This window comes from Danaus plexippus, chromosome 7 (genome assembly GCF_018135715.1).
Source record: "Danaus plexippus chromosome 7, MEX_DaPlex, whole genome shotgun sequence".
NCBI lineage: Eukaryota > Metazoa > Arthropoda > Insecta > Lepidoptera > Nymphalidae > Danaus > Danaus plexippus.
This window is the reverse complement of record NC_083541.1, coordinates 1682322-1699666: the sequence shown is the minus strand read 5'-3', so window position 1 is coordinate 1699666 and position 17345 is coordinate 1682322. Positions and strand designations below refer to the sequence as shown.

Sequence of the window (17345 nt, the reverse complement as noted above, 5' to 3'; positions counted from 1 at the left end):
GATTAATGCAGTTCGTTCGTGTAATTTAAAGGTCATTGCACTTTTAATTTAGAGAAGTACTAAGTTACTTTTTATTTACTAACGACCTATGAATGTTATTCAAAGATAGTCATAATATTATCTTAGATTTTATTATCTATTATCATAATACAAACACATTATCAAATCTATTATTGTCAAAAGACTTATCTTTTTATCATTTATTATATGTATTATAATTTTATGGCATTTTAAGGCATTGTTGATAAAAGATAAGTCTTAGACAAATACTTTTGGAGAAAATATATACATATATCATTTTCATAAGCTTAGTTAAAATTAAATTTTATTTAAACAAATTATAAAAAATAATGGAAAAATCATGTTTATTGTCAAAAAATGCAATAAATTGAACCATTAAAATTTGATAAACAATCACACTACTAAAAAATAATGTTTTACATATATTATAAGTGAGAGAGTTGTTAATAGTTGTATAACTGAAAGTATAAATGTCGTTCATACATCTAATTTAAATTCTAATAAGGCCATACAAATAAAAAAATACAATAAACATATATAATATAAAAAATACCGAAGTTGCAAAGTTAAATATTATTGCTGTACACAATAAAACCTGTGGTTTAATATCGCACACATGACACACGTGATGAAAAAACACAAAACAAGTCTCAAGATATTATAAAAATTATGTAGCTCAATTCGTCATCTTAACCGACTTTTTATAGCGATAATATCCCGAGATTCGAATCTTACGGTGGTGATTTAGTTTACACTACATTCAAACATCGCCGAAACAAGTCTAGTTTTTAAAGCGCTCCGCTCGAAGCACATTAATTATTATGTGAGGTGAAGTGTTGAATTATAGTATACAGACGAGGTATGGTGTAACATTTAAATCAATTATATAAGAGTAATGGACTATTTATAAGGATATTTCTTTTTGTCTTTAAATAAATTAATGTGTAGTTAAATTTAATTGAATACATTTTATATGTTATTGAAGAAAATTAATTATTTTGAACATATATTGTGATTGGGAGTGTAAGTTTTAAAGTACAATTATAATAATTCCATTTAGTATATTAAGTTGTCATGATACGGCGCACAACCTCTTTTTATTCCTTTTTTTTTTAATTTTACTTAAAAACATAAAACAAATGTTGATACGAAACTTCCTAGTATGTGAAGAATAAAAATTGAAATAAATAAATCAATCTACTTTTAACTTTACGCAACAAGCCTCAGGCTTTAAAGTTTTTGTTATATATTATAAACTATTACTTACAGAAATTCGTTAAATAACAATAAAATTACGTGATCGAGTGAATTCTCGCGTATTAATATTGGGTTTGTAACCGTACAAGGTGAAAATTTCAATTTTAAATAATAATACCATATAATAATATCTATTAATTAAGCGCTTTTTGTCCATTGAATTACGTATATTCTCATTTATTACACAAATAATTTGCTAACTGTCAAATTTAAAGGAAAGTTAATTATATAAATGTTAATATATATTTTTAATTATATATATTATATAAGTGAAGGCTCATTTTCGCTCATATTCCAATAGACGAAATGTTGTTTTTTTTTAAATATATAATTTAATAAACAAAATTATTATGTATCTGTGATAGAATGAAACGAACAATGTTGATTTACATTTGAATTTAGAACAAACATCAACACGAATGATTTGTTTTGTTAGAAATTTAGAGAATTTAAAATTTTACTGTTTAACATGGATGCATTTTAATTACTTGTGCGTGTTATTAAAAAGATATTTGTTTAGTGTAACTATGATTCCATCCGACATTAATTTTATTTACATAAACTGTGATCACGAGAAGAAAAACCGCAAGTAAAGTATAATAGTAGTAAGTCCGAAAACAATAGATTTGTTTCAACGGGTGCTAGCGAAAATGTGAAATATAATTAGATATTTAATTTAAAGAAATTTTTATCAAAATTAATTCCAACAAATTAAATTTTTAAGTTGAATTTTTTAAAGATAAAAAATATAAATAAAATAACGAAACTGTCAATTGACATATATATTGAAATACTGTAAAACAGTCTAGTTCTTATCATCGATCTAAATTGATAAAGTCAAAACAAGATTTCCAAGTATCAGATATCAAAGTTATCATTACAGACGGGGTCAGAGCACGGAAATTATATATTGACAAAAAAAATTCCTATTCAAAATATGTAAATAGTATTTAGTTCAAAGTATTTCAACCATAAATTAAATGATTCTTTTGCAAAGAAATGTTCACGTAATGCGATGCCTCACCTGGTTGCTTACAATTAAAAATAAACAAGGTATCACAGTCTACCTATCGTAGGCCTCAAAAACAATCCGTATAACGTGGTCGCGTCATTGACAAAAAAAAAATGAAGTTCTTATACGGAATACAAATTAATTATTAATATCATATCAAGCAAAGTTTTGAATAATCCGTCATTTATTGTATATCTATGTAGTAACAATCATAGGTGCAGGTTTTCGTCAGAAGAATGAAATTTGACAATATGATTGAATATCATTTGAAGTAGTGTTGATATCAGTGTTGCCACATCTCGTCCGTTCTAAAAAAAACGTAAATTTTGACCTCGACATAAGAGTTTACGTTTTAATATTCTGTGACTCTACAAATAAAAAAATTATATACACTACTTGTAGTTGTACTTGTCGAAGGTCACGAGATTATGGAAATTACGAGTAGTTTTGTTTTATCCAAAGATATTTACTTTCAATCAACTTTGTTATAGTTCCGTCTATATAATTTTTTACTATATAAAACTCGAGGAATAATACCTTATACTTTGCCCGTGATCACGTTTGCTACAAAGTAACCGAAACGTCAGGATTACGTGGTTTATGATAATAAGAAACGAGTAGTAAAACCGTAAATATTAGTTTTAATTAAAACTCGATGGAATTAAAAATAAAAATCATTTGTAATTGAGATGAACGGAAATAGTAACTATATTCTTTTACGAGCGTAGAAATTCGAAAAACATTGTAATTACTGAACTTACCTACTAGATTACTCTTTACATGTAAATTTATTAAAATTGGTACAATTCTGCTAAGCGTTAAATTTTATTATTGAAATTTTTGAAAATGTCATTGCTAAAAAATTAAAACACAGAAAAAAAAACCTTGAAGTTATATTTTGCATTATACATTTGTATTATATCTTAAACAAATTCATTTTAAAATTATCTTCACAGCATTAAAAACACCAAATTGTTTATTATTTAATTAAACATTATTCATTAGGTATTTACATATTGTAGTATGAGTTTTTAATCGATTTAAAACAACGAAAATATTTTGAATTCGTATGCTACAAACAAGGCACATATATTTCTATTCCGTGTTCTTAAATTACCTTAACGTTTGTTGCATCTTCAAGAAGTAGTTCTAACCTAACCTATATGGAATTTAAAAGATGTATTTTATTAACATACAACATTACTTTTGTTGTATTAAAAACAGATTATAATTGAGATTAATTATATTTTTTAACCTTAAAGGCCACAATCTGAAAGGTTAACGAATTTATTAAAATAATAAAATCTCTCGTCCAATAATAGTTTTTGTATGTCAAAATAGCAACCGAAATATTTACAAATAATAAGTATTTGTAATCTTATTTAACTCAATTGTAATTTTATTATTTAAAGTATATATTAATAGACGAAAATGATTTTATACTTTAAATCACTCGCTTGTTTTAGTTTTTGACCATTCATTATCACAGGTAATTAATTCCCTTCTTAGTTTAATTTTCTAGAGCCGACTAAGAAATTTTGATGTTCTTATTGATACGTCATAATATTCGTATTCCAGTAGTTTTTAATTAAAATGCTTAAAACTTTATCATAAAGTCAACGAACAATATACACGAGTCTAGGAATAACGATAATCATAATACGTACCTGTAGCTTAGCGCAAGTATCAAGTGATACTATCTACGAAGCTTTTCCCATGAATAACCTAATATGTGCGAAGATATATGAAAAAAATACTGTTAACGCTCCGTATTTAGTGTGGCGATGTAAAACTTGGAGTAAGCATTCGGCGGAATAAAATGTCTTGCATACATCTGGTAATAAACCGCGATTTACTCAGTCAACTACCTAACAAACTACGAAATATTTGTATATGTTTCCTGATACACAAACAGACTCACATTTATTGAGAAAAACCCGATTCAAAACTATGTACAAGTTACATTGAACTCAGGACCGCTATAATAGTTATCACTTATCACTATGTATAGCACCCATATCGTTTTAATAACGGAAAATTATTTTCTCTGATTTAACCAGTAAAGTTACAAGCAAAAATACATAATAAATATTAAAAAAATTAGTTTTAATATTATAGAAATAAACACAACATTTGTTTTTAGTTAAAATTTATTGATTTATAAACAGAGTCATTAATTATAATTAAATGAAAATCAGAGTGTATTGGGAGTAAAATTGTTTGTTTAACTTTTGATTAGTGTAGCTGTTATCCCTTAACGTTTTATTTGAAACCACAAATTAAACATGTCTGTATTGTCGCTTCAGTGAAATAACCCATAGTTTTTATTATAGTCCTGATTACTCAAAGTTCTAACGAAAGTCAAACAAATGACACTGTTAGGCTAATGTTAGTTTTATAAAAATACATTTATTTCTTTGGGCAGTTAGAAAATGACGTTTTATGATTTAAAATATGGAGGCATTATTTTATCTTTAGTTGATAAGTTATCCACTTTTTTTCCACAGGTATCTCATAAGCAGAAATGGACAAGATATCTTTTACGATAAACGGCGAGCACTTCTCACTATGTGAGTACAAGTATCTTATTATTTAAGTTATAATAGACACATACATACTAAAATATTAAGGTACTCAACATTTGTCATAGATTCTGTTGTGTTATACTCCTGAATGTCTCTTATTTAATTCAATCATGATTTTTTTTTTTAAACATACCAACATTTCCTACAACTAACTTAGTTGCGCTTGTTACAGTAATCCTTGAAATATTAAGTAAAGAAAATTTTTTATTTTTTAATATACATATTTAAAACAATGGTTACAGATAACACGTTTATTGTATGTTAATAATGCGTGGAGTTAACAATATTCTGTTTTTCGACAAATTAACAAAGTCTTGATAATTTAAATTAACCTAAATAAGACTTTACATTAAGTTCGAACTTGGAAAACAAAATATTGAAATATATATATATTTTTCTAGAAGGAATATTTCATATCTATTGTTACAGACTTAAGGTTGACTTATAAGAACTGTAATATACTAACTTCTTAATGAGATCTGAGATGTGTGTAGGCACGTCTCGTATGTAGTTTTTTAAAATAATAAAAAACGCGTAGTATAATCCAAAAATTATTAAATTTAGTTTTATTTATATTAAATTCGTCCTCTGTATTTATAATCAAGTTAGACTGATCACTGTAATATTGTAGAAAAATTTTGATAGAAACTTCATAAGGCAAAAACATTAAAAAAAAATAATTTTGCGTGGAGTCCCTCCGCGTGGAAGAAGTGAATCTTCGTAATGTTGGAATGAAAACAGGAAGGGGTAGAAATTGATTTCTAAGAAATTTTCAATGTTTCTTTAAGACAAACTTTATTAACATAATTAACAAGTCACAATTGATTGCCCGCGTGTGTTCGATCGCCACTCCCTCTCGCTTTATTTCTTTTTAACCCCCTTCCAGGAGCATAAGAGTTTAACGCAACCTTGTTGGAAGTCTCATAAGAAGTTTCACTTCAAAAATATTGATATTAAACTTCAAAATATTAAATTCATAGTAAAGATTGTCTCTTCCAGCGGGTTCGGAAGTGTCTGCGTCCACCACTCTCAATGATTACCTCAGGAACAACCTTGGCCTTGTGGGAACGAAGGCAATGTGCCATGAGGGTGGTTGCGGCGCCTGCATCGTTACGGTCGCCAAAAATCACCCAACCACTAATGGGAGGCAAATAGTTGCGGTTAATTCCGTGAGTTCACAATTTATTTGAATTGTAATGTATTTTTTTTTATTACAATCGAATGCGATATTTGTTTTTATTAATAAATTAAAAAAATTAAGTTCCTACAAAAATCAACCATCCGTTTTATTTTGCAATGTTGCAAATCTTCTAATTTTTTTTCTCTATTTCTTGTTTGTTTTTGTTATCTTTATTTATTTAGGGCTCATTGGTTATTTAGAAGCGCTAACCTATAAGTTGCTAAAATATAAAATTTACAACGTTACTATTATCGTTTTATTTATTTGGTAAAACTAAATATTGCCAGTTATAAGTGTTGTAACTTTCCCCAACAAAACTATTGCTTGTTAGTTTGCTTGCAATTTCTTATCTAATTGGAAGTTAAGCAGTTGGTCTTCTATCTTACGGAATATTGCAGTGTTTGGTTCATATTTTATCCTGTCATGAGTGGGATATAACAACCATCGAGGGGGTTGGCAACCGAAAAGATGGATATCACAACCTGCAAACAAGATTAGCTAAATTCAACGGCACCCAATGTGGTTACTGCACCCCAGGGATGATCATGAATATGTATAGGTAATATTTGATCTGACTTTCGTTTCATTCCTCTCATTTGCAATTTTAATACAGTATTTTTTTTTATTCAAGTAGGGTTGAGATATCTTTTCTAAGCATTTTTTTTTAAAGATTTATAACAGTTTATTTCGTTCAAGCGAACTAAAATTTCCAAATTCTAGGAGAAAACACTCGTTCATAATACAGAATTCATATGCAAGTTAGATGTTAGCAATTGCAAAAATTTTCATACCTTGTAAGACTCTGCAATGTTTTACTATCTAGTCTCCAAAAAGGAGCGGACAAACCACTGACAACGAAGGAAATAGAAAGAGCCTTCGCAGGTAACATTTGCCGCTGTACCGGATATCGTTCGATACTTGACGCCTTCAAAACCTTTTCCACCGATGACTATGACGATGGGTTGCAGGTTTTTAAATACGATATAATTTGTAACATTTTATTGATATATCAAATATTTTCACGATTTAATCCCAACTTACAGGATCTAGAGGAATTGCACGAAATAAGATGCAAGAAGAAAAACAGTATTTGCTACAACAAAGACGACTGGTGCTTCCTTGATAGGAGCGATGAGTTGATGAACATCACGGTGGATCCGAACAAGTGGTACAAAGCATTTTCTGTAGAAGACATATTTAAGGTAAAAAATAATACTAATATATTTTATTTTTATTTTTTTTTTTGAAACACTCAAAGTTACATTTGCTCAGGTACTCAACAAAGAAGGTGCGGATAGTTACCAACTGGTTGGTGGTAATACAGGAAAAGGTTAATATTTTAGTAACCACACTTTTCTCGAAGTACCAACATACAAATATAATAATAATATAACATTATTTGCCACATACAATGTTGGTTTAACATTTAATGACAAGTATACCGTTGTAATACGTATCGTTTCTGTAAAGGTGTTTACCCCAACCCTGTTGAGCCAAGGGTCCATATAGACATCTCATCTGTAGACGCCCTTAAAGACGTGTACAAAGATGTCAATCTTGTGCTCGGAGTAGGACTGTCGCTATCTGAATTGAAGATAATATTTGAGAAAGAAATGAAAAACGAAGAATTTAGTTACTTAAGCAAATTTCGTGATCACTTGGAGCTTGTAGCCAGTATCCCAGTAAAAAACGTAAGCACAAATTTTTTGATATTAAAAATGTATATATATTTTTTTTGTCTATGAAATAACAATTAATTATTTTCTTAGATTGGCACTATTGGAGGGAATTTGGCGCTCAAGAACGCTCATCCTGAATTTCAATCGGATATTTTTATCATGTTTGAAACCGTAGGTGCGACTGTCACAATAGGTTTGTAGAATTTTATCAAAACTTCTGTTTGTAGACAATCACGATGTCTACCCCGCGCCACGTGCTGCTGGGTGTCTCTTCACATTCAGCTCAAGGTATATTTTGTTATGTCATAGAATGTTTGTTTTTCTTTAGTTGATAAAACTCTCAAGAAAACGGAGATAAATTTAGAGAACTTTTTAAAATTGGATTTGACCAGCAGACTGATGCTTAACGTGAAACTACCTCCCTTGTCCCAACACAACTTAATCAGAACTTATAAGGTGAGGCGCAGCTTTTCATATTCAGCTTCAAAGTAGAGTGAAGTACAATTTTTCCTAACGTAAAATGATTACTTTGAAGCAATTTATATTTTGATAGTTTTAACAAATACTATTTTGGAACCTTTTCCACAGATAATGCCACGCGCCCAAAACGCTCATGCAATTGTGAATGCTGGGTTTAATTTTCTTCTGGGATCAGACAAGAAGATTACAAGAGCTTCTGTAATCTACGGTGGTATTAGTTCCACGTTCACCCACGCTACAAACGTGGAAAGTATGTTGAAGGGACTGGAACTTTTCAAAGATGAAACTCTTAAAAAAGCCTTATACATATTACAACAAGAGCTGGTACCTGTGGAGTTGCCACCAGAAGCTTCTCCTTTTACTAGAAAAGCAATCGCGTTAGGACTTTTTTACAAGGTACGTCCCTGATTGAAAACTTTAAAAATCGAGATTTGCTTCCTCATAAACCTTTAGGGTTGTAATGTAAATTATTGAAAGTCCAAATACGCTAAAGTACGTAAGAGTAAGTGTTTTTCCTATAATGATAACAATTTATAAATGTCTCCAGGCAATGCTTTCATTAAGTCCGTCCGTGAGTCCGCGGTTCGCCTCGGGCGGTACCGACCTTATTAGACCCGTATCAAGCGGTACTCAGACGTATGACACGGACAAGAGCTTGTGGCCTCTAAATCAGCCTGTACCAAAATTAGAAGCGTTGACACAAGTACGCATACCATTATTTTTTTATATATGGAGTATAAATTTGAAGTTCTGTAGATGTATACCAACACTATTCTTTCAGTGTTCCGGTGAGGCTTTGTATTCCTGTGACGCTGCTTCCCCGCGCGAAGCTCACGTAGCTTTCGTTCTGTCGTCTGTGTGTATTGGAGATATTGTGGGATTCGATGCCAGTGAGGCCATGGTCGGCATTGTTTCTTATATGTACTAATATTTTTTGTATGCTCCTTCCAAAACAGAGTTTAAGTATCTAAATTATCTATTTTCAACAGAAAATTCCTGGAGTTCTAGCATTTTATACGGCTAAGGACATTCCAGGCGTAAACAGCTGTGTTGCCAGCGAATTTTATGGTCTCGATTTAAAAGAGGAAATCCTAGCGAGTAGAAGGGTTATGTATTACGGTCAGCCAGTTGGTGTTGTAGCAGCGGTTACCAGAAAACTTGCATTGAGAGCAGCCGGTCTCGTAAAGGTTTCTTATAAACAGGATCCCTCCAAACCTGTCCTCAGCATAGAAGACGCGCTAAATGCTCCCGATAAAGACAAGCGGGTACATTTTAAGGCAAACAGTATTACATACATAAAAAAATTCTTTTTTCACATAAATGATTCTTACAGATCCGTCAAGACGTAACAATTAAAGCGAAAGTAAAAGGAACAGACGTAACTCGTACTGTGAGAGGTGATTTTAAAATCCCTGATCAGTATCACTTCACGATGGAGGCTCAAAGCTGTAGGGTCACGCACTCGAGACGAGGTCTGAAAATACGGGCAGCGACCCAGTGGATGGATTTGGTGCAAGTAGCCATAGCACGAAGTCTGCAACTACCTAATAATAGGTGAGAAAGGAATTCTTAGAAAAGTCTTAAATTGTTTCGAGGAATGAATCCCAGATTTTAACTTTTTATGTTTTGATATCATCATCCCAACCATTATCAATAGAGTTGACGTGGAAGTGGAACGTATTGGCGGTGGGTACGGGGGCAAGGCTTCGCGGTCGAGTGTGGTGGCGTGCGCATGCGCACTTGTTGCTTACAAACTCAACAAGGACGCATCCTTCGTACTGCCGATAACTGACAACATGGAGGTTATAGGAAAACGACACCCTGCGTATCTTAATTACGAGGTATAATATCAGATTACTATGTCAATTTTAAAATTTAGCCGGCGAAGGAATATAATAAAAAGTTAATGAGATTTGAAATCCAAGTTTTCGGTATTATTTGGGTTCTAGCTAATGTCTCTCTACTTGTTACAATGTTCAGGCCCTCGATGATGATTCAGGCTGGATCACCAGCTGGCCGTATACGCATGATAAATAAAAACATTTGCCAAGATGTGATTATTATTTATTAAGTGATTGCACCTCTTTACGTGGACTATATCAACAACACCGGCACACAAATAAAAAAAAATTGTTTGTACACCGGGCGACACCTACCTGCGGGCTTGTTCGACCCGCTGAATACGAATCTTAAGTCAGTTTAGGTTTTGCATGCCCGGTGTACAAACATTTTTTTTTGTGTGCCGGCGTGACCGCAGGTTAAATAAATATGCTATTACAGATTGGTGTTAACGATAACGGACTAATTCAATACGCAAATATAAATTACTATTCCGATACTGGTTACCTTTACAACGAAGCGCAAGCGCAGGCTATATCAGGCCCCTTGACAAACTTGTATGACACCTCTAGGTGGAACATATCAGGGTACAGCGTTCTCACTGACAAGGCGAGTAACACTTGGTGTAGGGCACCTGGTGAGTACATGATGCTATAATTTTAAAATGCTCTGAAAAACAGCTATTCGCTAGCAATAAGCAAAAATTTATCAATAATCTACGCTTCAGGAACAACCGAAGCTAACGCGATGCTGGAACACATCATGGAGAGAATAGCTCACGCCACTAACAGAGACTCAATCGCTGTTCGCAAAGCCAATTTGGCGTTGGAACATAGCGCGCTCAGTGATATGATTGACAAATTCGTTACGGACTCTCGATACAAGGAACGTGAAGCCGACATTGAGACATTTAATACCAACAACGCCTGGAAGAAAAGGGCCATGAAGCTATCTATAATGTCCTTTCCGTTAGAATATTACGGGAACTTCTCTGTGGTAATATCAGTCTTTCACGGTGATGGGACAATATTGATATCTCACGGTGGGATAGAGATGGGACAAGGAATCAACACGAAGATAGCTCAAGTGTGCGCCTACAGTCTCAAAGTGCCGTTGAAAATGGTGGCAGTGAAAGGGGCCGATAATTTCATATCCCCGAATAACATGGCGAGCAGTGGAAGTATTACTAGCGAGTGTGTTGCATTCGCAACCATCAAAGCCTGCGACGAGTTACTGAGCCGCCTGGAACCGGTCAGGCTGGAGTTGAAAGAACCCACTTGGGAAGAAGTTGTCAAGGCTGCTCATAACAAAGGTGTGCTTAAAGTACATATTATTTGATTTTATTATGAAATAAAAATAAAAAATTAAATCCATAAATGTAATGCGTGTTATAGCAAACAAAATTCAATATATCTTTTGGTGCAGAGGAAGCAAGTTCATAGTTAATCAAATTACAGGCATAGACCTACAAGCGAGCTCGTCCTGGTCTTTGTTAGACGATGTGAAGGGCTATTCAATATACGGGATAGGTTCTTTGGAGGTGGAACTAGACGTGTTGACCGGAGTATCTCTCATCAGAAGAGTGGATTTATTGGAAGACACTGGCAGAAGCATGAACCCGGAAGTGGACGTAGGACAGGTGACTTCTAATTGAGTAGCTTCTTAATTTAATGTTTATATACTTGCTTGCTATTATTATTATTATATAATATATTTAATGTTTATATATATTAAATTCTCGCAGTAAATTTGAAGCAAAAAAAACCAGTAACATATTTTTTAAGTCCAGTATTTATTGAACATAATTTTTTGGCTTAACATTATTCCTCGTAAATATCGTTTTGTGGCCAATCATCAGCGTCTAGTGGAAGAACAGATAAGGTCCAAACGGTCTTCGATACAAACAAAACAAACGTGACAATTATAAACGTCCCTCGAAACTAAGTAAATTCGGTGACATGACTACAAACTTTCTCATCAGATCGAAGGGGCGTTTATAATGGGATTGGGTTTGTGGACGTCAGAGAAGTTAATATATGACGAGACTGGGAAGCTATTGACCAATCGCACTTGGAGCTACAAACCGCCCGGCGCCTGCGACATCCCGATCGACTTCAGGATCACCTTTAAAAGAAACTCGTATAACAACAACGGTGTTCTGAGGTCTAAAGGTAACTATGGCTATGGTTTCATAAGGTAATTATGGCTATGGCTACGGCTATGGCTATGAAGTTTACATAAACCGTAGCACTCGCAAAAAAAATATTACAACTTAAGGGAAAATTATAGAAATATAATCGCCATTTTCAATATAATTCAATTCAAATATAATTCTTCATTATTATTTTTTTTTTTTTTGATACTTTGCCAATATTTCGTTCAGGATAAATATATATATATATATATATAAATATATTAAGTATTTCATGAGTTCTTACTGTGTAGCGACCGGAGAGCCAGCTCTTGTGTTATCCGTCGTGGTAGCTCTGGCGTTGCATGACGCCATTTTGGAAGCACGGAAAGAATATGGATACGTGGATGTAGACTGGTTACATGTGGGTGAGTAAGTTTATGTGCTAGCATATGTAGCATATGATCAGACAACCTTGCATGATATATAAAATGAACAGATTTTCTTTTGTTATTAAAAAAAAAAAATACTAAATAAATTACGTTCTTTTAACGTTCGTGAAATTCGCAAAAAAAAATTTAAGTTTTAAACTAACTGACTACTAAGTTGAGTAATAACTTCTCAAGCTGATAATATTCATTGGCGTCTACGAAATATTGCTATCTTATAATCTATTAATTGTTTCTTACAAGTTTAAGCTCAGAAAAATTTATGATATTACGAGAAACATTCAAAAATATTGCATTAAAATAGGAACTGATGCAAAAGTAAACTTATCAGCGAATGCTATTAAAATCACGATTATTTGTTATCTTACATCAAAAACTATTCAGCTTTGAGTAAGGATCAATCAGCGATCAGTGTTCCAAATAACATTTTATCCCATTCCAGACTGACAAAAACCTATATACGAGTATATATAAATCTAAAAGAAAAAACCTTAGCTTGATATATAAAGTTATAACTGCCATTGAGCAGGAAAATTTTATGTCTATATGGAAATTCTATTAAATAAACAGATAAACCGACAGACAAAAAAAATGATTACTTTATGCATATAGATAATAATTATGAATTATCTTCATGTTTTGTTTTAAAGAGGTCCGCTTAAACTGTACAGAGTTTTTTTTTTTTTGGTAACTTTTTTAAATAGTTGCCAAAGAGACGTTGTCGTATTCAACTTTAAAATATTATAATTGCAAAATCAAAGAGTATATAATTTGTAATAAAAATTTTAATGATTACGTAATTGCTACACTGTTTGTTGTTATCTGTGTGAGAACATCTGTGGTAATTGAAGTTGGCCATGTATTTGACGCTATTCGTGAATTCATAAATACGACAATAGATTTTGAAGACACTAAACTATATTAATATCAAATAATATAATGAAAAGAAAAAAATTTCGTTATACCGAATTTTTATGAGATATAAGACTATGTCGAGTTTTATTCATTTAAATGAAACTAATATTTTTCGGATATACTACGCGTGTTTTATTTCTGTAACCGTGATCACGGTTGCTAAAAAGTAACCGAAACGTCGGGTGGATGTATGTATATATCGCATTTAACGCGCGTTAGTTAGGAGCCCCTTAAACCTACACCTGGGTCGCAAGTCCCAGGCACTGTTAAAACTCCTCTCCCTGCAACGCGATGGACCCGGCACCCGCACGTTGAATCCATGGAATGCTGAGAGGTTTCGTCTCTCCGAAACATATTAGTTTCATTTAAATATAGAATTTTATTAAAGGACAAGGAATAGAGGAAAAAATTATATTATTTATTTATTTTTATTAAATTTTTAAATTCAGCGTCGACCGTCTTCGGCTTCATTGCCACTTTTCTTGATATGTAGAATGATAGTCAATGTCATTCAGTTAATATTTAAAACAATTATTAGTACCGATCTATGGATGACTAACAATATTACGCGTTACCTTACCTTACCTTACTGTCAAAACTAAGTGATTACTTTTGATATTTCAAAGGAACTAAATGAGACTATTGACACTGGCAGAATATACTGTGCACATTGATACTGTGCACTTTCTTGCACGGATGAAGGCCATATTTAAAACAACCAACATATATATTATATAGCTCTAGTTTATTTTACGATAACATTTTTAATGTATAGAACAAAATAAATAAAGATCAAATGGATATGTCGAATATGTCTCGCAGAAAAATTTCGTCAGCAAAATTTTACGATCGCTATAACCCTACAAGCTCCGACAAAGTGAATTAACTTAGTAAACATTCTATATTTTAAGGTGACAAATTATAAATTATACGATTTAGTTTCGTTTTACTCGAAATTTATTCGTCATTAGTGTATATTAATGTAAGTAAGCAATATTTATTACGGGAATAATACGAAGGTCGGATTTTTCCAGTTTAATTCAACAACACATTTAAATTATTAAAGTTTCATATACATTTTCTTTAGTAATAAATGAATCTGTGTCGTAAAATAATAAGAAAATATATCTTGAGACTATTTATTGTACGATATAAGTAAAAAAATCTAAAGAACGTGCATTTATACTTTTATATGATAGAGATTCCGAATTTATGTATGGGACAAGATATATCTTATTAGCCCCCCCGTTTCAGGGGCTACCAAAAATTGTTTGACATCTACATTAACCTAGGCACTGGTTCATAAAATAACTTTACTATCCAGTAACCTAATTAATGACTAAATATCACAGCATATCACAATCGGTTTATTAGCACCTATGGGGAAGAAGAGTTTTCCACGTAGTCGTTGAGGGAGGAAAAATTTTATCACCGCGATGTAGAATGCTTTGATTGATTTCAAGCGCCATCTCTCCCGCCCGCTCGCAACGTACGATCCGTGAACGAACCCCGTCACTCGGTGTTTGATAACTTCGTGTTGCATTCGTTTCACCTTAAACAATTCATTTTATAATACTCTACATATTCGTTTCAGACTAGATGTCGTATTGAAACGAGTTAATTTTCTTCGCCTTTCCTTATGAAAGTGTTACTTTTAATTTTAATTCAGACAACCTTTATATGGAATGCTTCAGGATATAGACCGTGGATAAACAACCGGTTAATATTTACAAACCAAAGATTGTAATCGTTAGTTATAAAACCATTATTTTTTATATGTTTATATATATTAAGTGCTTCTTTTGTTCCTTTTGTTTCAGACACACCGTACACCGTGGACAACATAATTAGAGCAATTTCTCCCAACATCAACAGCTACAGATTAAAATGAAATGACTTATAATAAAATGTCTGATGATAGCTGTTTCATATATGTTTGTTGTTATTATAAAGCAAATAAAAAGTATTTTTGATAATATGTCTTGGATTTATTTGTAGTCTGTAATAAAAAAAACTAGTTAATAAATTAGGAATAGTCGTGTATAGTGCGTGAGACGTAAGCTGAGCTTTGCGTTTGTGTGAGTGTACATAGTCGTGTAGGTATGGTCAAATGTGTGCGTGCCACGTGCTTTTACAGGTTTCAACCGGTTTATACTGCTTTTACTCCGCACTTCACCCTTTATACTGTTAGCTGAGTGACGTTATTGAGTACTTAGTATTAAGTTTTTGTGTTCTATTTATTCCTGAAATGGATTCTAACACAAATAAACGAATCGTACTTAAACATTTAAAAACCAAGTAAAATTTTTTTGCGTAATTTAAATAGTTATTTTAAAGAAATTATGACATAAAAATATTAATTGAGGATCATCATCATCAGCCTATCGGAGCCGACTGCTGAGCAAAGGCTTTTCTCACATGGAGAAGGTTAGAGCATTGATCACCACGCTTGCTCAAGACGGATTGGCGATTTCAATGTTATAATTTGATGTTTATCTTCACCGTCCGTCAGTGGTGTCTAAATACTCTTAGAAAGTAAATTGAGGATGAATTCGTATATTTTATTTAACAATTTGTATTCATAAATAAGTCTATTTTTCTTCACATAATATTTACACCTGGCCTTCAACAAGCTTTGATTATTTTATTTTTAATCTAGAATAGTTCTCCCACTTATGTTATGTATTTAATAAAAAAATAATAAAATTCAATTACAAAAGTAAAATTCAATTGTAAAAGCCTTTTGTCTGTCTCTACTTTTACTTTCACTCACACAAATGCAAAGTACAGCTTCACTCTCGCGGACTATAATTTTATATTAATTTGTATTTTTACACAAAAAATATTATAGGATTTCCTATTAGTTTATTCATAGTCCGGCCCGGACTGAAGAAATCTCAAATGACCTTTAACCCCGAATAAGTTTAGAACCACACATGGGATCGATGGGGACTTTCAATTTCATTTGTTAACATAAACCCTAGCTCACAACTCTTGTTATTCTAAATGTCTATATTGACCGGACTATCAGTATTGACAAAATCAAACGAGCTAACATTCCATTACCTACTTTAGTGCTTAAAAACAAACATCTTTAATATTTGAAACCATCAATCATCATTAATCTTATATTATTATTATTTATAATTGTGTTTTTATTGCGATTCAAACCGCGTTTAAAGTTTAAGAGTACAGTCCACGCATGCGCAATGAACATACTAGGCGTAAGTATATTCCGCTAATCAAAATCATTAAAGCAAAAATCAGTAATTTGGAAGTACCTACAAGAAACTTAAATCATGCAAGGACGATCAAAATTTCATAATCACAGTCCATCATTGATGGAAAAATATGAAAAGTTGCAATAGGGCTGCTTACTTGAGGGTAGATATTTATTATTATTATTATTGTTTTAATAAATAAAGAACAATCAATTATTAATAGCAAACAATCAAGAACGAACGATGAACAAACGACTCACAAGGTGAAAGTTCAAAAATACCGCAAAAAAAAAACATTTTTGCGTTACAAACTTTAGAGAGCCCGAAAGTGAATAGAATATATGATTGATTATAATTTTAAGGCATGTGTTTTTGGTATGTTACAAATAAAGATACTTATTTTTTTTGGAATATTTTCAATCAAAGATTTATTTCAATGGCTGTAATTATATAACTTTTAGGGAGTTGGTGTCGGTCTTTCTGCGAAGTCGATTAAGAGGATTATAACTGAAGAACAACTCCAAAGAGAGAGAGACAAGTTTCCATAGGCGAAAAACATGTATTCAATGTACATAT

At 32.0% G+C, this 17345-nt stretch overlaps 1 protein-coding gene across 1 annotated transcript; it reads left to right on the top strand.

Moving 5' to 3' along the window:
• Nucleotides 1-744: 744 nt before the first annotated feature.
• LOC116770828 (uncharacterized) lies at nt 745-15519 on the top strand. Its single transcript, XM_032662452.2, has 22 exons — nt 745-880; nt 4798-4860; nt 5875-6044; nt 6454-6614; nt 6879-7023; nt 7099-7257; nt 7328-7385; nt 7526-7746; nt 7825-7927; nt 8063-8190; nt 8323-8610; nt 8762-8917; nt 8996-9115; nt 9204-9479; nt 9548-9768; nt 9872-10055; nt 10495-10690; nt 10781-11365; nt 11511-11692; nt 12035-12224; nt 12499-12612; nt 15369-15519. Exons 2-22 carry the CDS (start codon nt 4815-4817, stop codon nt 15437-15439), a joined length of 3774 nt encoding a protein of 1257 aa, XP_032518343.2. The 5' UTR covers nt 745-880; nt 4798-4814; the 3' UTR covers nt 15440-15519.
• The last annotated feature ends 1826 nt before the right edge of the window (nt 15520-17345 follow it).

Bases quoted from the DNA above. Each gene is read 5' to 3' on its own strand.
- LOC116770828 (XM_032662452.2), top strand. From the start codon at position 4,815: ATGGACAAGATATCTTTTACGATAAACGGCGAGCACTTCTCACTAT. The intron at 7,747-7,824 runs GTAAGCACAAAT...TTATTTTCTTAG, and splicing joins CCAGTATCCCAGTAAAAAAC to ATTGGCACTATTGGAGGGAA. The intron at 10,056-10,494 runs GTATAATATCAG...ATGCTATTACAG, and splicing joins CTGCGTATCTTAATTACGAG to ATTGGTGTTAACGATAACGG.